General features: G+C 36.6%; 1 protein-coding gene across 1 annotated transcript in view; it reads left to right on the top strand.

Moving 5' to 3' along the window:
* Positions 1–24,099, top strand: part of NUBPL (nucleotide binding protein like) — a 217,126-nt gene that overhangs the window by 29,578 nt on the left and 163,449 nt on the right. Inside the window, exon 4 of the mRNA XM_044918054.1 lies at positions 21,307–21,397. Coding sequence (XP_044773989.1) covers positions 21,307–21,397 — 91 coding nt within the window. The remainder of the gene's footprint in view (positions 1–21,306; positions 21,398–24,099) is intronic.

Below are 24,099 nucleotides of genomic sequence, written 5' to 3'. Positions count from 1 at the left end.
AGAGAGGGAACACAAGCAGGGGGAGTGGGAGAGGGAGAAGCAGGCTTTCCGCCAAGCAGAGAGCCCGATGTGGGGCTCGATCCCAGGACCCTGGGATCATGACCTGAGCCAAAGACAGACGCCTAACGATTGAGCCACCCAGGCGCTCCTTTCCTGCTGTTCTTTAAAATAAGCCAAGTTGAATCGACCTCAGGGCTTTTGTTCTTCCTGTGGCCTAATTTCTCAATTCATTTAGATCTCTCTTCAGATGTCTTCAGAGAGCCCCTTCCTGACAACCCCATCTAAAAGAGCACCTTACACTGCTTTACAATCTTTCATAACTCTTATTACTACCTAAAAGTTTGTATTTATCTATTATATCTCTTGCACTAGTATGATTTTTTTGCAGATATTGAACCACCCCTGAATCCCAGGAATAAATCCCACTTGATCATGGTGAATAATCCTTTTAATGTACTGTTGGATTTGATTAGCTAGTATCTTGTTGAGGATTTTTGCATCCATGTTCATCAGGGATATTGGTTTATAATTCTCCTTTTTGCTGGGGTCTTTATCTGGCTTTAGAATCCAGGTAATGCTGGCCTTGTAGGATGAGTTTGGAAGTTTTCCTTCCATTTCTATTTTTTGGAACAGCTTCAAAAGAATAGGTATTAATTCTCCTTTAAGTGTTTGGTAGAATTCCCCTGGGAAGACACCTGGCACTGGACTCTTGTTTGTTGGGAGATTTTTGATTACTGCTTCAATGTCTTTGCTGGTTATGGCTCTGTTCAGATTTTCTATTTCTTCCTGTTTCGGTTTTGGTAGTTTATGTGTTTCTAGGAATATATCCATTTCTTCCAGATTGCCCAGTTTGTTGGTATATAATTGGTCATAATATTCTCTTATAATTGTATTTCTGTGATGTTGGTTGTGATCTTGCCTTTTTCATTCATATTTTATTTGGGTTCTCTTTTCTTTTTGATAAGTCTGGCTAGGGGTTTATCAATTTTGTTAATTCTTTCAAAGAACCAGCTCCTAGTTCTGTTGATCTGTTCTACTGTTTTTCTTTTTATTTCTGTATCATTTATTCCTGCTCTTATCATTATTATTTCCCTGCTTCTTCTGGTTTTAGACTTTTTTGCTGTTCTTTCTCCAGCTCCTTGAGGTGTAAGGTTAGGTTGTGCATTTGAGATGTTCCTTGCTTCTTGAGGAGAGACTGTATTCCTGGATCCTGTAGATACTTCCCTCTTATGACTGCCTTTGCTGTGTCCCAAAGGTTTGGGACTGTTGTGTTTTCTTTTTTTTTTTTTTAATTTTATTTATTTATTTGACAGAGAGAGACACAGCGAGAGAGGGAACACAAGCAGGGGGAGTGGGAGAGGGAGAAGCAGGCTTCCCACGGAGCAGGGAGCCCGACGCAGGGCTTGATCCCAGGACCCTGGGATCATGACCTGAGCGGAAGGCAGACGCCTAACGACTGAGCCACCCAGACGCCCTTGGACTGTTGTGTTTTCATTTTTATTTGCTTCCAAGTATTTTTAAAATTCCTTTAATTTCCTGATTAACGCATTCATTCTTCAGTACGCTGTTTTAGCCTCCATGTATTTGTGGTCTTTCCAAATTTTTTCTTGTGGTTGACTTCAAGTTTCAAAGCATTGTGATCTGAAAATATGCATTGTATCATCTCAGTCTTTTTGTACTGGTTGACGCATGATTTGTGACCTAGTATGTGATCTGTTTTGGAGAATGTTCTATGTGCACTTGAAAGGAATGTGTATTCTGCTTTAGGATGAAATGCTCTGAATATTTCTGTTAAATCTATCTGATCCAGTATGGATTGTTCAAAGCCATTGTTTTCTTGTTGATCTTCTGCTTAGATGATCTGTCCATTGCTGTGAGTGGGGCATTAAAGTCCCCTGTTATTATCGTATTATTGTCAATGAGTTTCTTTAAGTTTGTTATTAATTGATTTATATATTTCTATATATATTTGTTATTAATTAATTTACATATATTTGCTCTCAAGTTGAGGGCTTAAATATTTACAATTGTTAGATCTTCTTGTTGGATAGATCCCTTTATTATGATAGAGTGCCCTTCTTCATCTCTTACAGTCTTTGGCTTAATATCCAGTTTGTCTGATATAAGTATGGCTACTCCAGCTTTCTTTTGATGTCCATTAGCATGATAAATAGTTCTCCACCCCCTTACTTTTAATCTGGAGGTGTCTTTGGGTCTAAAATGAGTCTTTTGTAAGCAGCATATCAATAGGTCTTTTTTTAAATCCATTCTGATACCCTGTTTCTTTTGATTCAGCATTTAGTCCATTTGCATTCAAAGTAATTATTGGTAGATATGAATTTAATGCCATTATGTTACCTGTAAAATCACAGTTCTTGTAGATTGTCTCTGTTCCTTTCTAGTCTTTGTTGCTTTTGGTCTCTCTTTCCCGCTCAAGAGGTCCCCTTTAATATTTCTTGCAGAGCTGTTCTAGTGTTCACGAGCTCCTTTAGTTTTTGCTTATCTTGAAAACTCTCTCTCTCCTGTTCTGAATGACAGCCTTGCTGGATATAGTATTCTTGGCTGCATGTTTTTTCCCATTCAGTATGTTGACTATATCATTCCACTCTCTTCTGGCCTGCTCTGTTTTTGTGGTCAGGTCTGCTGCTAACCTTATGTATCCACCCTTGTAGATTAAGGATGTTTTGTCCCTAGCTGCTTTCAGAATTCTCTATCTTTGTCTTTTGCAAGTTTCCCTATGATATGTCTTGGTGTTGATCTGTTTTTGTTGATTTTGAGGGGAGTTCCCCGTGCCTCTTGGGCTTGAATGCCTGTTTCCTTCCCCAGATTAGGGACGTTCTCAGCTATAATTGTTCAAATAGGCCTTCTGCCCCCTTTTTCTGCTCCTCTTCTTCTGGGACTCCTATGATATGGATATTACTGCGCTTTATGGAATCTCTCAGTTCCCTAAGTCTCTCTTCATAATCTAATAGTTTTCTTTCCGTCTTCTTTTCAGCTTCCTTATTTTCTGTAATTTTATCTTCTTTATCACCTATTCGATCCTCTGCTTCTTCCATCCTCATTGTGATTACATCCAGTCAATTTTGCATTGCAGTTTTAGCATTTTTTATTTTGGCCTGACTAGTTTTTAGGTCTTTTATCTTTGTAGCCAGGATTTCTCTGCTGTCTTTTATGCTTCTTTCAAACCCAGCTAGTGTTCTTATGACTGTTGTTCTAAATTCTTGTTTATAGATATATTGCTTGTATGTGTTTTGAGCAAGTCCCTCTCTGTGATTTCTTCTTGATCTTTGTTTTGGGGAGAATTCTTCTGTCTTGTCATTATGTCTAGGTTTCTTTCTTTTGCATGTTATGAAAGCTTGTTATGTTTCATGCTCCTGAGAGTAATACTGTATTAAGAAGGGGTCCCACACTGTTGAGGGCCTGGCACTCTGGGAAGTGTTTCTGGTGTATGCTGTGTGCAGTCTGCTGTTGTGTTTTGGCTGATTTTCACCACAGGTCAGTCCTCTGCAGAGTTCCTCCTTCTTGCAGTGAGGAGTGTTTGGACCTTTAACTAGGTTTGCTTTGATTTGTTTTTAAAGATAGGCCTGATTTAAAAAAAAAAAGCCTGGTCTTATTTCCACCAGAATTGAAGCTGATGCTTTGGAGCACTTTACGAACAGTTGCCTTGATGTATACGGAGGGCCTGTGTTGGTCTTCTGAGGGAGAGGCCCACTGCAGTGGCTAACAGTCAGACCTGCCCTTGTAAAGATTCTCCTGCCACATGTAGGGGCAGGGTTTGGTGTAAGCGACTCCAGCCTCTTCTCTCTGAAGTCCAACTGTGCTGGTGTGTGTGTGTGTGTGTGTGTGTGTGTGTGTGTGTAAGATGCTGTCCCCTCATCCTCTTGTCCCCAAAGAGGGGAACCCGTTGCTGCCACTGTTCGGGAGGCCCTCAGAGAAAAGTGAACAATCTCCTTTTTTGTGTCCCAGGCTTTCATCAGATCCCTGTCCTCAACCTGTCTGTGCCTGGCTGTCTGCATGCCTGGCGCCACTATTCTGTGTTTTATCTCTGGCTTGTGCCTGGGATTCAAAACAACAAATCTTAAAGTATCCAGCAGCACATGGACCCTCTCCCTTCCTCTGGAGGAGAGCCTTGCAGTGCTACTCTTGGCACTGTTCTGTCCCAGAAAAGCAGTCGCATGATTGCATAAGTGCCTGGAGTCTGTTGAAGCACAGCGAAAACCTGCAACCAGGTTATCTGCCCTCTGCATGTGCCTCTGTCCCCTGCTGTTGAATGGCCCCTCAGTACCACCCGGTGGGCCTTTTGTCTTTGGAGAGGCAAAATACCCTCTTCCAAGTGTGCTCTAGGAACGGGAACATTCGCTCCTCGTGTGACTCGGGATCGCCACACCTGGGCATCTTGCATGATCCCTGCTCACTGATCTCGCTCCCCCTCTCTCCTTTTTCTGACTTTACTCTGCGAAAGGGTTCCCTTTCGCATGGTGCTTTTCTTTCTCCTAATTCACGTCTCTCAATCTCTCATCTGCCTCGTTCTTTCCCTCCAATTGTGTAGATTGTTTTTTCTTTCTTTCTTTCTTTCTTTCTTTCTTTCTTTCTTTCTTTCTTCCTTCCTTCCTTCCTTCCTCTTTCTTTTTTTCTTCCTTCCTTCCTTCCTTCCACCTTCCTTTCTCTCTCTCTTTCTTTCTTTCTAAGATTTTATTTAATTATTAGAGAGAGAGAGAGGGCCAGCACAAGCAGGGGCGAAGGGCAGAGGGAAAGGGAGAAGCAGGCTCCCTGCTGAGCAGGGAGCCCAACATGGGACTCGATCATTACCTGAGCTGAAGGTAGACACTTAACCGATTGAGCCACCCAGGTGCCTTGTGTAGATTGTTTTTTTAATCCTCAGATCAGTTTCCTAGTTGTTCAAAATGATTTGATGTTGATCTAGCTGTGTTTGAGGAACGAGGCAACCCCAGGGTCCCACTACTACTCTGCCATCTTCACTCTTTCCTCTTTAAGGTTTTCTATATATAGTATGTTATCTGCAAGTAGTTAAAGTTTTACTTCTTCCTTACCAATTTGGATGCCTTTTATTCCTTGTCTGATTGCTGTGGCTAGGACCTACAGTACTATGGTGAATAAAAGTGGTGAGAGTGGATGTTCTTGTCTTGTTCCTGATCTTAGGAGAAAAGCTCTCAGTTTTTCACCTTTGAATATAATGTTAACTGTGGGTTTTTCATATATGGACTTTATTATGTTGAGGTATGTTCCCTCTACTACTTTTTTGAGAGTTCTTCTCATAAATGGATCTTGTACTTTGTCAAGTGCTTTTTCTGCATCTATTGAAACAATCATACAGTTTTTATTCTTTCTTTTATTGATATGTATTGCATCAGTAGGTTTGCAAATATTGAACCACCCTTGCATCACAGGAGTAAATCTCACTTGATCATGGTGAATGATTTTCTTTAATGTTTTGTTGGATTTGGTTTGCTAATATTTTACTGAGGATTTTTGCATCTGTGTTCATCTGAGATATTGGCCTGTAGTTCTCTTTTTTGTAGTGTCTTTATCTGGTCTTGGTATCAGGGTAATGCAGTCCTCATAGAATGAATTTGGAAGTTTTCCTTCCTCTACTATTTTTTGGAATGGTTTGAGAAGAATAGGTTTAACTCTTCTTTAAATATTTGGTAGAATTCACTTGTGAAGCCATCTGGTCCTGGACTTTTGTTTGTTGGGGGTTTTTTGATTACTGATTCAATTTCATTGCTGGTAATTGGTTTGTTCAAATTTTCTATTTCTTCTTGATTCAGTTTTGGAAGGTTATATGTTTCTAGGAAGTATCCATTTCTTCTGTGTTATCCAATTTATTGGCATATAATTTTTCATAATATTCTCTTATGATTGTATGTCTGTGGTGTCATTGTTATTTCTCGTCTTGCATTTCTCATTTGAGGCCTCTCATTTTTTTTTTTTTAATGAGTCTGGCTAAAGTTTTATCAATTTTGTTGATCATTTGATGAGCCAGCTCTTGGTTTTGTTAATCTGTTCTATTCTGTTTTTGTTTCTATTTCATTATTTCTGTCTAATCTTTATTATTTCCTTACTTCTACTGGTTTTGGATTTTGTTTGTTCTCTTTTTTCTAGCTCCTTTAGGTGTAAGGTTAGGTATTTGAGATTTTTTTTTTGCTTCTTGAGGTAAGCCTATATTGCTATAAACTTCCCTCTTAGAACAGCTCTGGTGCATCCCAAAGATTCTGGACTGTTGTATTTTCATTCCTACCAGTTTTTTTTTTAATGGTTTGAGATAAAATTCACATACCATATAATTCATCTGCTTGAAGTGTATAATTTAATGGCTCTTAATATAGTCACAGAATTGTACATCTGTTATCATCAATTTTAGAACATTTTCATTACTCAAAAAATCCTTATATCCTTAACCTATGTTTCTCCATGTACCCTTAGTTCTAGGTAATCACTAATTTATTTTCTGTCTTTATAGATTTATCTATTTGGACATTTCATATAAATGGAATCATACAATATATGGTCTTTTGTGACTGGCTTCTTTCACTTAGCATTGTGTTTTCAAGATTAATCCATGTTGTAGTATATTTCAGTTCTTCATTTCTTTGTATTGCTGAGTGTTAGTCCATTGTATGGATATACCATTTTTTATTTATCTGTTACATCAGTTGATGCACATTTGGATTGTTTCTGCTTTTTGGCTATTATGAATAATGCTGCTATGAATATTTAAAAGTTTTTGTATGGACCTACACTTTCTGTTCTCTTGGGGATATACTTAGCAGAAGAATGCTGAGTCATGTCACAACTCTATGTTTAATCAGTTGAGGAATTGCCAGGGCGTTTCCAAACTTTACATTTACACCACTTTACATTTCTTCCAGCAGTGATAGAAGATTCCAAATTTTCAACATCCTTTTTTCAATACTTACTTTCTCTTTTTGATTATAGATATACTTATGGGTATGAAGTGGTTTCCCATTGTGGTTTTGAATTGTGTTTCCCACTAGTTTTTCTAAAACTAAATTATAAAACTAAAACTAAACTAAAACAATAATGAGATTGAAGCTGGGCAGTTTACTGGCTAACAATTTAAGAAGTCATTTTAATCATAAAAGAGTAGAGATGATTTGGCACATGTGAGTAAGCATTTTAAGCATTTTGCAAGGCTTTACCTTCTCTTTTTGGTTCTTATTTAGCAATTAACAGTTAAAACATTTTATTTTGTACCTAAGTTCAAAAAGGTTTTGCGGTTCCACAAAAATAATCTTCACAAATACCCTAGATATTTTTATTACAGTTTTTCTTTCCCTTTAAAATACAGTATCCATCCCTTTTGGCTCCTAAACAACATAGTTGAGAATGTCGAAGTGATTATAGACAAACTCAGTTGAACAATCCAAGGACCATCTTCAGACACTGTGTTTACTCATGGGTGCTACCTTTACAAAGTTTCCAGCCTTGTGGGGAAGACAGATACACATATTTATTTACATATGAGGAAGAATGCAGTAGGCATAGCAGTTGGTGGGTATAAACAGAGTATGTTAATACCATAATGGAGAGAATTTAGTTCCAGTTTTAAGCAAAGGCAGTATTTTGAAAATTAGGTAGAATGTTGGCAGGTAGAAAAATAGCAGAAAAGAAGAAAATTCTAGGTTGAAGGAATTACGTGAGCAAAGTCATGGTAGGAGGTAATTATAAGGTGTTTGGAATCAGAAGTAATCTGTATGGCTATAGTGTATGGTATACTGGGACCATAGGGCTTGTGGGAAATCTAATGGAAGATAGACTGGATGCTTATGATATGTAGAAGAGTTTGGATTTTGTCCTGTAATCACTGGGATACACTAAAAAGTTTTCTACTAATATACAATACATGATAAAATCTGTGCTTTTCAGAGGTAAGATTTATAGTGATGCTGAACAACCAATTAGGGACAGATGGGAGGCAAAGAATGCTGTCACAATACCAAAGTGAGTTGACTTTTCAACTAAAATTGACTTAAAAGTAGGTTTTGTTGTTTTTGTTTTTTTTAATTTCACATAACAAGAGATGTGGAAGTTACAGAGTTGGTTAAAAGGCAGCCCAACTATTTCAGGTAGCATTTCTGCATTTCTTTTGGCTTAATCCTTATGGTCACAAGATGGCTGTCTCACTCAGTCATGAAGAAGAAGGAAAAGAGTGTGCTCTCTTACTGTTTTTTTGTTAGGGAAGAAAACTTTCATTAGGCACTCTGAATTTCATTAACTAGGACTGGATCTCATGACTGATTTAGCTGCAAGGGAAAGTGGGGAATCTGACATTTTCCACCTTAATATTGGGAGGTGAGTTCTGCCTTTGAAAAGAAGGGATGGGGGCAAGTGTTCTCAGGGGGTTAGCAACCAGCAGTGTCCTCAGATGCTCATATCCTCTAGTTAGCAGTAAAAAGGCAAAGGAAGAGACAGATTTAAGACAGGTTAGAAAAGGAGGGATTAAAGACAACTCTAGGTTTTGGTGGTGAATGAAAAGATGGTGATGCCATTTACCAAAATGTATTTCCCAATTTGAAATTGAATAGGGTTCTGACTCTATTAATAACACTTATTGACCATAAAACTTGATGCCTAGGACCCTTTAACCTCACTTTCTAATCACTAATGGAATGGAACATAGAGGAGGCCGTGCAGGTAGCATGGTAGTTTTTAAGCGCTACTCCTAGGATCAGTGCCAGCTTGCTGCATCAAGATCACCTGGGGAGCTTGTTAAATCAGAATCTCTGGGAATTGATATTTTTAGGTCTGGGATTTGATCATCAGTTTTGTTAACAAGATCCCCAGGTAAATCTAATACACAGCTAGGTTTGGATATATTTGGTAGGAAAAGTGTGGACTTCGATTTGAGGCAAACCTGAATTTGAATCCCAGCTCTTCACTTACTAACTATGTGAACTTGGACAAGGCACTTGACTTCTCAGAGCTGAGACCCCTCACCTGTGAAATATGTAACAATAATAATATTATTAACATTACCGAATGATATACCACAATTACTAACCCAGGAAATGAATGGGTGTGCCCTGGCGCTGCCGTGGCCAACTGCTCTGTCCTGGGTAATCTGGGGGGGCTGGACAAGTTGAAAGCATAGCCCCTGGCTAGATTTGCCAACACTGTTGCTGGAGAAACTCGGATGAACTTGTCACAAGAGAAGCCAGTCACTCAAGAAATGAGGGTTTGGAAAAGAGAAAGGGAGAAATTTATTTCAGGTGTTGGCAGCCAGGACAGGTGGCAGGCTCAAGCCTTACCAACTGATCTCTCCACCGGCAAGATGGACATCTATAATTTTATAGGAGAGGTTGATGGGGGGTATGCCAAGAGAGCAGGCAGAGAGTGTATGATCATGGATGGGTGGGGGGCTCCATATGTGGGCAGCTCATAATTATGGGCAGGGAAGAGGATGTGTGGTGTGTGGTCTAGGCATTCCGTTGCTATCAGGGCTTTTCTGCTCTGGTGTTTGGAATGTTCCAGTCATTGCAAAATGTCTTGTCAGTGCCTCAAGAAAGTGCAATTGGAAATAAGCACAATGATTTTTAGTTAGAGCATGAGTTAAGCAGTCTTGTCTATTTCTGGTTTTAATTGTTGGGGTCTATAGTTGAGCAAAGGGCTTGCTAACATTAATAGCTACTATATAGAGCTATTGTAAAATATAGGGATATATATGTAATGTGTCTAGCATAATAACTGGCACTTGTAAAGATTCATTAACTCACTATGTTTTTGTGTGTTAGCCTGTAGTAAGTACTACACATTTGAATTAGCAAAGAGACACAGATTTCGATACAGCTACAACAAAAGGCAAATAAGAAGCAGACTATAGTAAATTGCTTCTCTTGGTGCTTGCTTCTCTTAGTATCCATTGTTATCAATAGCTGATTTCCTTTTGGTCCAGCCAAATATCTTCCAGTCCTGAGTATTTGAACCTTTTTTTGTTTTCTTTTTTTGCGTTTTTAAAAAGATTTGTTTACTTATTTATTATTAATGTTCAATTAGCCAACATATAATACATCATTAGTTTTTGATATAGTGTTCAGCGATTCATTAGTTGCGTATACCACCCAGTGCTCATCACCACATGTGCCCTCCTTAATACCCATCACCCTGTTACCCCATCCCAGCACCCCCCTCCCTTCTGTAACCCTCAGTTTGTTTCCTGGAGTTTTTGTTTTCTTAACTGCATTTTTGACTGCGTCTGTTCTGTGCAATCTATATAACTTAAAAATCCGCTAATATACCAAAAACCCTAAATCCAATTTCTGTGAAACATGTTATGTAATATTAGTAGAGGCTATTTTTCACAGTGTTCTCATATAAAACCTTAAATTAGACATAGTTCTTGCTCTTATAAAACAAAAAAACAGTATCAATTCAGATGAAAGTAATAAGTGCACATTAAGGATCATTTTGTTATTCTCAAAGTTTATGTAGTTGCCTGGGTTAATGAGAATGTTATTTTAGATGGTTGTCTTGTGTGGGAAATAACTCCTTGCTGAGAATGAATGCGTATTTTTCCAGTTTCAGTGCATAAAGGGGTCTTGGTGGAAGGGAGGGAAGGCACTAACATTGAGAACTTATTCTGCACTAGGAATTTGACTTAATTTGTTTCATTGGGCAGAGGCAGCATGTTGTAGTATTACCTGTGGACTCTGAAGGCTGCCTGAGTTCGTGTCCCAGTTCTGCACTTAAAGCTGCCTGACTTTAGGCAAATTACTAACCTTTCTGGGCCTGGGTTTCTTCATTGAGGGTTATTATACACCTACTTCAAAAGGTTGTTGTGAGGATTAAATAAGCTAACATACGTAAAGTCTCTAGAAAGTGCCTGGCCTGTAGTACTACAGCTGTTAGCTGTTCTTTAAATTTCACGAATTTACATTGCTCTGTCATTTCACAAAACTCCTGTAAGGTCAGTGTCTTCTTAATCTTTATTTTACAGGTAATAAACTGAAGTTTGATGAGGTTAGCAATATATTTATAATCAGTCACCCATTTATTTAGTGATACAAATCCTAGATTGATTCTTCATGCATTCTACTATGACTTTAATGTTAGTTATTAAAAAAAAATCCTAGAAATAGTCATCACTTTTGAGATTCATATAGTATTATGTATGTTGATTTTCATTTATCAAAAAAAATTTTTGCTCCTTGGCAATAGAATTAATTAACCATTTTTGAATTTTGAGTAGGGTGTTAATATTTTGAAAAAAATCTGTTATTGCAATATCTTTACTTTAAAATATCGCCTCAAGGGGCACCTGGGTGGCTCAGTTGGTTAAGCGTTTGCCTTCTGCTCAGGTCATGTACTCAGGGTCCTGGGATCGAGTCCTGTGTCGGGCTCTCTGCTCAGTGGGGGGTCTGTTGCTCCCTCTCATTCTTCCTCTGTGCTCTCCCTCTCTCTCTCTCAGATAAATAAATAGAACCTTTAAAAATAATACCACATCAAGAGGTAACGAGATATTTAAAAATATATTGTATATTGCAATAGCGATTTAATTCAAAATTAATTTGTAACTTTTATATTATGTCATATACTATATAAATATAATTAAATATATAATATGTATAAATATATAGCATATCTATATAATTTATAATATCATTTTGTAGGTGATGATCATAATGGTACCTTGAGCGTTTTTTTTTTAAGATTTTATTTATTCATTTGAGACACAGAGGTACAGAGAGAGAGAGAGAGAGAGCATGAGCAGGGAGAGAGGCAGAGGGAGAAGCAGGCTCCCCACTGAGCCAGGAGCCCGATGTGGGGCTTGATCCCAGGACCCTGGGATCATGACCTGAGCCGAAGGCAGACGCTTAACCATCTGAACCATCCAGGTGCCCCCCTTGAGCATTTTTTAATAATTGTTTTCTTCACTCATGATCTGGATTCTATCTGTGATTAAGTAGATTATCTAAACCCTCAAGGTTCACACATTTTATAGAAAATAGAAATAGTTATGTTTGCTAATGATAACCACTAATGCATATTATTAGTATTAACTGATTTGAGACATGTGTGTCTGCCTCTGTGGTATCTTTTTTTTTTTTTGTGGTATCTTTTATAAGAAGAATTCACAGAGTACTAAGAACTTAACATTAAATATTAAAATGAAAGCTAAGGCAATTAAAACAGTTACGTAACAGAGGGGTGGAAGTGTGTTAAACTAGATCCTAAAGCCAATCTTCTACTAGGAATTCTTCCTTGGTTTCTCTTCCCCTTCTTCCACAAGCACACAGACACAACACACCACCCTCACCCAACAGGATAAAATAGAAATGCTGTTTTATAAGATCTTCAGATAGGTAAAAAGCCTAAAACTGCTTTTCTTCTCTATTTTCTGCATGGTTTCAGGAAGCTTTATGCACAACATGCTTTGAGATTTCCAATTAGAAGCAGTAGCAATTTTGTTTTGAATAGTTCTAAAGAATCTATTGGCTGGGTGTTTCCTCCTCAGTACCCTTTGGCCTACCTTTTAAATTTCTTTTGGGAAAATGCAGCTTGCTGCCAGTAATTCATTCTCTCACTTTGTTCATGGAAGTTGCTGAATTCGATTATGAGTTAGAAAGAGAACACTTAACCCTAATTTTACATTTGGTATATTCTTGCTTACTTTCATTTCACGTATAACATATTGGTGGCAAAACTGCTGCATATCATTTGAATTTCTGGATCTGATTCTGTCCAATAAGAAGTTATCAAGATCTTTTTCACAGAACAATCCTTTTTTTCTTAATTATTCTCCTGCCTCCTCCCTAACTGGGTTCTTACCAATTCATTTTACTTCTCTCAATTTTTGTTCTCAGTAAATTATTTTCCCCCATCCCATCTCCTTGAGGAATAAGGAGGGCCCTTCATCCTCAAGCAGGGCAGTGTTGGAAGGGCCATTGAGAGGAAGTGAGCAGAGGGGCTTCAAAACCAGCTGCTTGGCTCCTATGATTTTGAGTCTGGAGGGTGGATCAAGTGCTCTGTTCACATCCAATTCCTGTGATTGCTGTATTGCTTTTCTTTGGAAGAGCTGCTTTCAGAATTATAAATGCTTTTCCCTGCATTGCAGTTTAGCTAAGAATATTCTAACGGAATTGATGTTGGTTTTCAGTGCTTTTGCTGCAGTACTTTACCTGATTTGGGAAAGGTTCTTGTTTGGTTAGGTTTCTAGGTTTGTAGGCTTGGATTCTGGCAAAAAACTGGTTGGTTGATGTCACAAATAAGATGACTTATTTTTAGGGGTTAGTGTCTAGAAGTATCTTTTTCTGTATTTCATAAATTACCATGGTGATAATAGGCTAATTTTTCACTGTATTTGAAGACTTTACTAAGGGCATTAATGCTTCCCCCCCGCCCTTGAATTATACAGGCCAAGGATTTAAGGTTTTTCTTTTCTTAATCTTAGTTGTTTTACCCATGATTTACTGTCTCTGTTACTAGATGAAAATGTGGAACTTATGGGAATTGCTTCTTGTTAAAGAATATGTTACTTACCTTGTTCTGGAAAGGGGAAAACACAACAAAAGTCTGGTGCAGCCCTTTTATATTTGAAACTCTGTTGAACCTAATCTTGCTAGTGAGCAGGTTTAAAAGTTGCCCTCTTTTTAATGGTCCCTTTCATACCATGTTTGTGGTGTTTGTTTTCAAAGATTTATCTAGTGTACTTTTATCATATATATATATATTTATTTTATAGTAGCCCACCATAGCCATTCTTTGCATTAGATTTTCTTTCTGGAAGTCCTCTTTTTCTGGAGTTGAGATCAATAGAAAAATGAAGATGACATGGATTTTCATTGGGAAAAGTGGTGGTTAGGAATTGGTTGCAAAGATATGACTCTTTCTTTAACACCAGAATATTTTTAGCCTTATACACATTATCTGATTTTAAATCTTGTAAGTTACAATGTTTGTATAGAAGTAGTAGAAGAGGGACTTTCATGAAATCATAGAATGTTAAAGCTTAAGAGGGATCTTAGGGATCATATAGTAACCATCCTGATACTCTGCAGAAGAACAAATGGAGGTTTGTTCATGCATTGGTTAGTTCGTTCATCCATCTATCCATTCACTGAACAAATACTTATTTAATGTTTACTGTTTTAGGTGCTGGGGGATATCCCTACCCTTACAGAGTTTATAGTAAATAGATAATAAACATCATAAGTAAGCTAAAGAGGTAGAAAATGATAAAAGTGATTCTGGGGTTGGGGTTGTGCTTGAGGGTGAAGGTGGATTTAGGGTAGGCTACATTGAAAATATGATACTTGAGCAGAGATTTAAAGGAGATGAGAGAATGGACTTGTGACTATCTGAGGAAGAGTATGTCGGGCAAAAGGAACAGCCAGTTTAAGGGCTAATGGGTAGGAACCATGTCTAGCTTTCTATTCAAGGAATAGTAAAAAGGCAATTGGCTCCTGGGCTAAGAAGTGGAGGGAGTAATAGGTGATGAAATTAACAGGATTGGGAGATAGGGGGTGGGGAACTGGCTAGATCATGTAGAGTCTGGTGAATTGTTGTGAGGACTTTGGTTTTTACCTGAGTGAAATGAGGGGAGTTGGAGGCGTAATGAGGGTTTTGAGCACGCATGATTGACTTATGTTTCAACTGAATCATTCTGACGGCACTGTTGATGAGAGATGCCAGGGTAGGGTTGCTAGATTTAGAAAATAAAAATATAGGACACCTACTCAGTTAAATTTGAATTTCACATAAACAATGAATAATTTTTGTATATATATGTCCCATGCAATATGTGACTGACTATTCACCCATATGGCAGAATGTTAACTACTCTTTTATATCTATATCTATCTATCTATCTATCTATCTATATATACACTTTAAACTCTTCAGTGTTACTGTTGCTTACTGTAAATTACCATTACCATGATCCTGCTGGTTCCAAGGCTTGTGCCCTTACAGCAAAATTTTGTCTTACTCTTTCCTATATTATTTATATTACTGTTTTTCACATTGTGGTCATCCTATACCTTAGAGCATTACAAATGCAGTTTGTTGGACCTCAGCCTACACCTACTGAATCAGAATTTCTTGGGGTGGAACACAGTATCTCCATGACTGCCTACTGTTCTAGGTTCTAGGTACAGTAGAACAAAACATACAGAAATCCTTACCCTAATGGAATTAACATTCTACTGGGAGACACAATAAATTAGACAAATAAGTAAATGTACAGTATGTTAAATACTGGTATAGGGGCTAAGAAGAAAGAAAAAGTAGGAAGGGAATGGGAATCGTCCAATTTAATGATGAGGGAATTGCATCTTAGATAGGGTGGCCAGTGAAGGCCTCACTACACAGTGATGTTTGAGTGAAGACTTGAAGGAAGTAATGGAGAGAACCAGGTGGATATCTGGGGGAACAGGATTCTAGGCTAAGGAACAACTGCAGAAGGCAGGTGCATGCCTGGTGTGTTTAAGACACTGCAAAGGGGCAGTGTCTGTGGAATGGAGTGAAAAGGGGGAGAAGGGTGAAGGATGAGATGAGAGAGATAAAGGGGAATGGCTGGTGATTATTAGCAGTTAGGCGTTACTGTGTGTTGGAGAGATTTGGATCCTAGGCCCAGCTGTGGCATTATCTCTGGGTCTGTTTGTTCATCACTAAAGAGTGAACGGAAGACTAAGATGATCGCTTAAGTTTCTTTCTGCCCTAAAATAGTCTTTAATTTGAAATTATTATTTCTCTACTGTTTCTATTTTTTCCCCCAGCTCTTTTGCAAGTAATTAGTTAATCATTTGGGATTCTTTTATATTTTTCATGAACCTATCTCTGTTTGTGCTCTTTACAGCCAGGTGAACTTTTATCTCTATGTTGCCCTTGTTCCTCTTTCTTTACTGAACTTGAAGATTTAGACAGTTCTTTGGTAAATAGTAGGAAATTGTTTTCTTGTCACCTTGTTTAACCATTAGTTCTTGTCCCAGTCAGATTCTTATTTAATCTTAGCTAATAGAATTAAGAAACATATTTTTCTCTACCAAGAGATTGAAATTCTTCAGCTAGACTTAAAGCGAGGCAGAAAGAGAAGAAAGAGCCTTGACTCAACTCTAAATCCCAAATGCTAGTCCAAGATTAAGTGAAATGTAATGTTCAGGGAATCATGGGATTCTTAACTGGATACTTCTATGGAAAGGATAACCTTTAGGTAGGTCTTAGACTTAAATGAATGTTTGCTTAGAAATAATTGGCTGAGATCCTTCTAAAATTTTTTTTTTTTGTGGGATCTATTAGCAGATGACATGGATAAAAGGAACATGTCATGAAGTTTTATGATCTTTAATATAAATTCTGTTGAAAGAACAAAGCAATATCAAAACTGTTGTTGGTGCCTTTGAAACCCAACACAAGAAAATAGGACTTGTAGGCTCTCAAATTGCAGCTTTCATGCAGTAGTAATGAAACAGTATAATCACTCTGAGTAAGTCTGCCACCTTTTAGCTTTTACAGGGTAATATGAATTATAAAGAAACAAATCCCCAAATCTAAATAGTATTTTGGGGTTTGATCTTTCTTATTTTATGTCATCTGCTAGATTTTGAGAACTTCAGGAGAGTCAGAGAAAGAGTATAATGTTAGGTACCAACATATTAGGTTACATATATGATGATGTTGAAGATTGGGCAATCATACTTTAAAATAGTAAGTTTATAGTTATTTTTGCTAATAATAATTTTATCTGTTGTGTATTTGGTGAGGCTTTTATAGTGAATGTTCTTTTAAGCCTGGATGAAATGAAATATAAGAGAAGTCCTAATTGGAGCTTTCTTGACTAAATATAAATATTTCAGGAGGAGTGAGGTAGAAGGGATTCATAAAACTTAGCTAGTTAGACACCCAGCTGCATATATTTATTTATAGCCTTCTATGTTGCTCATTTATGTTCTTACAGTATAAAACTGTCTTTGAAAATTAAAATTAAAAGACTATACACCTATAATAGGAGCCTATTTAAAAATAATGGAGTAAATTATGAAAAACAAATGAGCTTTATTTGGTACCTTTTGAACATTATGAATTCTAGAGTTGAAAATACTTGTTTAAGCTAATATTTGTAGCTATGGTAATATTACTGGTCCAGGAGCTATGCCAGCTCTAAGTAAAATACGTTCTAATTAGTGTAGGCTTAGTGTTTTTGTTTAATGGACACCAATTTTATTCATGATATTCAAGACATGCTTAGTACCAGTGAAACAGCATGAAAAGTATGTTCTTTATTGTTTTTAAAAACTACCCAATTAAGGATATGGAAGTAAATCTTTAATGAGATAGCTCTTCTGACACTAAAAGAGATGACTGTGTCCTACCTGCTCTTGGCAAAAACAAAATTAGATTGTTGGATGATTGAATAACTTGGTCATGAAAAAGTTTATTCTCTAAATTGAAGTTGGCAAACTGTGATCTGTGGACCAAACCCTGACTGTTTTTGTAAATAAAGTTTTATTGGAACACAGCCATGCTCATTCATGGACATATTGTCTGTGCCTTTGTGCTACAGTGGTAGTGTTGAGTAGTTATGGATCATTTGATTCACAGTGCCAAAAATAGTACTGTTTGGCCCTGTGGGGAAAAGTGTGCTGACCCCTGCTCTATATCTAAGTTTTTTGCAGTCAGATCATTTTAAAGTTCTGGTGGAGGTTTATGAAGTTAGTATTTTTGTGTTTAATTTCTCATTCTGCTTCATTCTAAGAAACAATGCATTTTAAGATAGAATACTTAAATATTTATATCTGTAAATATATAATATATTTAATTATTTAATATATTATTTAATATAATATATAATATATTTATATATATAATTTTGAGTGCTAGTTTCCAGCTTTCTCATCCACAGGTAGGCATAATACTACCTTGCAGGGTTGCTATGAGGAATCAGTTAGAAATGTAAATAAAATGTTTAGGGTGCTTGGCATCAAAGAAGGAATTCAAGCAATGAGGAGGTATAGTTAGGGGAAGTTTAGGTGTTTATTTGGGTAATTTAGGATGGCATGCTTTCTAAAAATTTTCTTTCTTTCTTAAATTTTCTAAAAATCTCTAAATTCTAATTTGTCCACAGAACTAACTGGCTATAGAGTCCTAGTTTATCTATGTTCTTAATATAACATTGGTGATTAACTTCCCTCCATCTTTTCTTCCCTCCCTCCTTCCCTGCCTTTGTCTCTCTTGTCTTCTCTTCTTCCTGAACTTCATACCTTCCTCTCTGTTTTCTTTTTGATATATGTAAGCCTTGGTACTAAATTTAGGTCAGTGAGTAGTATCTACTCCTAGGGAGAGTATACAGAGAAACAAACACATAGAAAGAAGATTCTCTCTTATCCTTAGTTCCGTTTTCTAGGAAACAAAGGAACTCTAAAATCTTGTAATCTCCCTCCCTTTATTCGTTTTTTTTTTTTTTTTAGAGAGAGAGTGAGTGTGAGAGTGGCTGCCCCCTTTATTCTTACGTGATTATGTGTAGCCATCGATGTGTGTGTAAAATCTGTTTTTACCACAGCAAATTTTAGGGCAGATCTTGAGTTTTGTCTTGAACCTTGATGCCAAGGGTTCACCTTTAGACAGGCATGGTTTTCTTCTAAGAGACCGGACAAATAGATGATAGATAGATTCTCCTTAACATTTTGAAGATTGAGTGATGAAAAAATTGACCCTGGCAGGGTCACTTAGTTGTTTCCTTGTTTGATGAAAACAAATTTAAAAACTGAGTTATTTTACTTGACTTTATTTTTAGGAGATCACTTTGAAACCTGGGACCTAACCTTTTCAAGTTACTATAAAACCAGTATTAATATAAGTAACAAAGCAAAAAAAATCATAGAATAGTTTTTGTTTTTATTGACATTTATTATTTTGTGGTAGTTTTTAATTTTTGCAGGTATCGTGAGAAAAGATATGGGAAAGCAGTGAAATTCTAGGATGATATTGAGGTAGGCAGCCTGGGTCCACGGATCCAGAGTGGGGGTTCTCCACAGGATCAGCCAAGAGGATCTTTGGCTTTGCACAGGATAGAAATCAAACATGAGCTGGAGAAAGTGAAAGAGTTTATTGAATAGCATGAACGACAGAGAATAGCAGATGGCCTGTCTGGGAAATTTGGAAAGGAAAAGAGAATGAGTCTTATTGTCGCTTGGGGCTAGGGGTTTTAAATTGGAAAGGGATCTAGGGCATGTGTTCCTTTGGGAATCCAGGTAGGGTCTGATCAAAGGCAAGTGTCAGGTGAACAATAGGTGTTACTTCATAAATTACTGAAGGTAGCAGTATTGATGCCAGTGTCAGCCAAGGTTTATTCAAAGCTGATGTCCTGGAACACATTTGGGATTCAGCTCTTCTTAGATGTTATCAGGTATTTGGGGCCTAGGGAACATTAAAGTGGGAACATAGCTTCTTTGGCTTATTCAGAGGCAAATATGGGTCATGAGTAAATGGGGCCTGCCAGAAAAATGGAGCCTTTCTAGAATGGAGTCCCTTCAGCTTCTTTACCTTAATAGTTACAGCATTAGGAGACCCTTAGATAATAGTATTAACAATTACCTACATTTCTTAAGGTTTTAGTCTCCCTCATTTGAAAATCTTTTTTTTTAGGATTTATTTACTTATTTATTAGCGCGTGCACGAGAGAGAAGGAGCAGGGGGAGAGGGAGGGAGAAGCAGACTCCCCACTAAGCAGGGAACCCGACGGGGGCTTGATCCCCAGACGTGGGGCTTGATCCCCGGACTGAGCCAAAGACAGACACTTAACCAACTAAGCCACCCAGGCACCCCTGAAAATCTTTTTATCCACAGTAAATTTAATTCTGTTTTAGTTTAGTTTAACTAAATTTGTTTGTGGTTTAAAAAGGAGTTCAGAATGGGTCAGAATTTCTCATTGAAAGTTCCAACCTTTTTTTTTTTATGTTATGTTAATCATACATTACATCATTAGTTTTTGACGTAGTGTTCCATGATTAATTGTTTGCGTATAACACCCAATGCTCCATGCAGTACGTGCCCTCTTTAATACCCATCAGGAAAGTTCCAACCTTTTTAAAGCTAATACTTAAATGCATTAAACCTAAATTTTTTATGTTCCTTTTCTATTAAAGTTAAAGTGTTCTTCCTCTTTTCTCATTTATTTTACTGTAAGCTGAGATTTTGGTAGAGGCAGATTTTAATCCCTGGTCCTCTAGGCTCTGTGAGTCACACAGGGACATTGAATGGTTTTCTTAGAACTGCAGTTTTAGTATAAAGTTAGGGACATAAATGTCGAATGTACCTTATTTTATGTATTAATAGGAACCAGACAGCAAGGTTTAAAAAGTAATTTTGTGTCTGGAAATAGGTAGATAACATGGAAGATGGGGGATTATTTAATTTAAAAAAGGTTTTTTTGAGAGGTTAAGAATTTTATCTTGCCAGGATACAGGGAGAGAGGGAGGAGAATTCTAAGTCTTGGTGAAACATAACTCAAAGACATATAGTTAGTATTAGCATTCTATTTGCTTGTATATGGAAAAACCAGTAACAGATTGATTTAGTCTATTAAAGGAAAAATAGGAGCAGGGAGAAGAAAAAAAGATGTACTCGGGAATAGTGAAGTTTGTTTCCCTTTACTTGCCTATAATGCTGATGAACTGGCAACTAGTAAAGGGGACAATCAGGATATTCTGCCCTTGGTAGGTAGATGGGTCATCAATGAAAAACAGTTTTAGTTGTTTATGACTTCTCCAGAAGATGTTGGGTGTTTAACTGTGACTTCCATGTAAGAGGTTGTCTCTATATTATGTCTGCCGCCGTCTCATTAGCATTTCCATGCCAGATCTGTGTCAGAATTTCTCACTTACTTTATTACAGTCTTATTCCCATGATTTTTTCTTTCATTTTGTATTCTTAGGTGTGTTAGATGGGCTTTCCAAAGGTTGATGCTCCATCTTCCTGTGGTTTTGTAGGCCATTGTAAGTCATTATTTTAACATTGTGTGTAATTTGTTATTCTTCAGATCAAAAAGTCATAGTCTATTTGAGACTATATGGGAGATCTGAACCATAAGGTGTAAAGCATTTGCAGGGGGCTTCTCTCCTCAGTTATTTAGAAGAAATTAGTAAACCAACAAAAAGTATTTATCTAAGTAATTTATGATCTTTTACCTTACTTTTGCTTTGAAAGTTTAGGTTAGGATTTTGGAATATTTTGCGAATTGTCTTTATTTTATAGTTAGATTTACTATTGCTATGTGTGTTATCTTTGACAAAGAGTGGAAATAATCTTAAAGTAAATTCTGTTTCCTTACAGTCAAAGGCCGTTGGCTTGCTAGATGTGGATGTGTATGGCCCTTCAATTCCGAAGATGATGAATCTGAAAGGAAATCCGGAATTATCACAGAGTAAGTAGAGATAGACAGTATGATAATGTACCATGTGTACCTTCTTCACGGTGTAGTATAGTAATTCTGAAATCAGATATGGAGCCAGACTGGGTTTGAATCCTAGCTCTGTCATTGACTGTGTGGCTTTGGGTGAATTGTATAACCTCTTTGTACCTCACCTCTGCCCCATATGTAAAATAAGGTTAACAGTTGCTGTGAGAAATCACTCAATTAGAAATTGCCATTAAGTGTAATGCATTTGACATAGTGCCCGGCACATAGTCAGTGATCATTATCTCTTTACATTATATGTGTGGATGTGTGGAAGTATTTGAATAGAAAGTATGTATTTGTGTTAGAAGACATGAAAATTATTTTTTTCTAATCAGATTTTTGTCATATTTGTCTTAAGATATTAAAAAAAAAACCTCCCAAAACATTAGTTCTTTTGCCAGCCTTCACTGCTGTCAATAGGACAGTAATTTTTAGTAAATCTTTAATATTTACTATGCTTGTTATTAGACTTTCTTGCAAAGCTATCAAATATAAAGCATTAAGAACAAGGAAATGCTGTGATCAAAAGACGAAAGTATTGGAAAGGGGTGCCTGGCTGGCTCAGTTGGTAGAACATCAAGCCCCATGTTGGGCTGTGGAGAGTACTTAAAGAAAAAAAAAAGTAAATAAAAATAGAAATATTGGGAAAACTTGTAATTTCTTGAAAAATGGTTTTAAGTGAATGAAATTAATTTATTAAAATTTATTTCAAATTATAGGGTTGCCTGGGTGGCTCAGTTGATTAAGCGCCGACTTTTGATTTAGGCTCAGGTCATGATAGCAGAGTCCTGGGATGGAGCCCTGTGTTCGCTGTGTACTCAGTGGGGAGTTGACCTGAAGATTCTCTCTCTCCCTCTGCCCCTCCTCCGTCTGTGCTCCTGCGCGCGCTCTCCAATAAATAAATAAATCTTTAAAGAAAATTGTATTTCAAATTATAATTAGAGTATATAATTGAAGAATTTCTTTTTATTTCTTGTCGTGCTTTTTCTTTTCCATAGATCTAGAACAAAATGACTATTGTAGGGTTTTTGTTGGAATATCTATGTAAATAATAGAAGTATTTTTTTGTTGTCATTAAATGTTAGTTAATTAGGCATTGTCTGCTATGTAGTGTGCTTTTGTGCTTTAGTTATTGGGGTCAATTACAATGTTAAGTTCTGAATAATTGTAGGAAATTTGAAGATGTAGTGATGATAAAATTGACTCTAGCAGTCTTATATTGTAAGCACCCACTTAGTTTTCTTGTTTGATGAAAATACAAACTTAAAAAACTAAGTTATTCTAGCTTCTTTGTTCTTTGTCCTTTCAAGTGGAATGCATACTTAGTTTGCAAATGTGTGACATACGCCAAGATGTCAAACTTTCCCAAAGAAGGAGTAATGAATTTGCGTACTTTAAATGATAGACTTATTATGTCTGTCTCTTGATTAAAGTAATGTGAAAAGTGGTGCATGCAGCACATGAGTGATGGCAAAATGGAGCCGTTGGTGTCAGTTTTTTCTTAAGTAGTCTGTTCAGTCTATGCCAACATAAATACTTGAAGTGAACTTTAATTTCTTTCTTCTTGTTGTACTGAAGCTGTAATCTTAAATTTGATGTTTGCAAATTGGCTGCCATTAAATAGGCTTTCTGGTAAAGATGAGATACTGGAAATCTTGGAAAGCCTTAAAAGAATACTTCTTTTGTGTTGACAAGCTGATCTTAAGTCACCCAAGAAATAAACTGAACGATTAAGGCAATCACTTAAAGAATGTGGATTCTTAAAGGCCCAACTTATAAATTATTTTTTGAATCTTAGATAAACCTGCCACTATTATACTAATTGGCTTCATTTTGGCATTTCTGTATTTTAACATGTTAATTTATCCTGTTGTACTGTCTATTGCAGAAAACAATGCAATATGAAATTATCTAATTAACAATAAAGAAAAACTGTGAAAGATTTGTTTTCAGCAGGCCGTAAATCTTTGTGTTTATGATTAGTACCTGTCTCAAGACACATGGGTGTTGTTCTATGTCTCTTTCACTTTTTGAATTATATCAGAGAGCTATCCTTAAGATGTGTAGACTAGGAGTATGGTACATTTGTAATGTGGCCATATTTTTTGGGCTCTTTGTACTTCACATTTCTCTTTTCCAGTCTAATTCCAGGTTAAAAAAAAACACAACTTTTTTTCTTATTTCCTAATCTTCTGATCATTCCCAGTGTTTTTCAGAATTATTGGCACATTTTCAGTATCTTGTCTCAGATGAAAAAAATTAAAAGAACTTGCTATTGTTAGGTAGTGGGTGGATTAACTTGCAATTCTATCTTTAATACTCTATTTATGTGCCTTGCAAATTTTTGCTTTTTAAAATAGACTTCATTATTGCTGATTCATAGTTTAATAATTTACTGGGTACTTTAGAAGCCTTTTAGGGGTACTTTAACAAAACATGTTCTGTTTCTTTTTTTTTCTTTTCCTTTTTTTACGTGAGAACAGAGCTTTATTTTTATTTTTGATTAAGATATAATTCACATACCATAAATGTCACCATTTCTTTTTTCTTTTTCTTTTCTTTTCTTTTCTTTCTTCCTTCCTTCCTTCCTTCTTTTCTTTTCTTTCTTTCTTTCTTTCTTTCTTTCTTTCTTTCTTTCTTTCTTTCTTTCTTTCTTTCTTTCTTTC

The sequence above is a fragment of the Neomonachus schauinslandi genome, chromosome 9 (assembly GCF_002201575.2).
Source record: "Neomonachus schauinslandi chromosome 9, ASM220157v2, whole genome shotgun sequence".
Lineage (NCBI taxonomy): Eukaryota > Metazoa > Chordata > Mammalia > Carnivora > Phocidae > Neomonachus > Neomonachus schauinslandi.
This window is presented reverse-complemented; position numbering and strand designations above follow the sequence as displayed.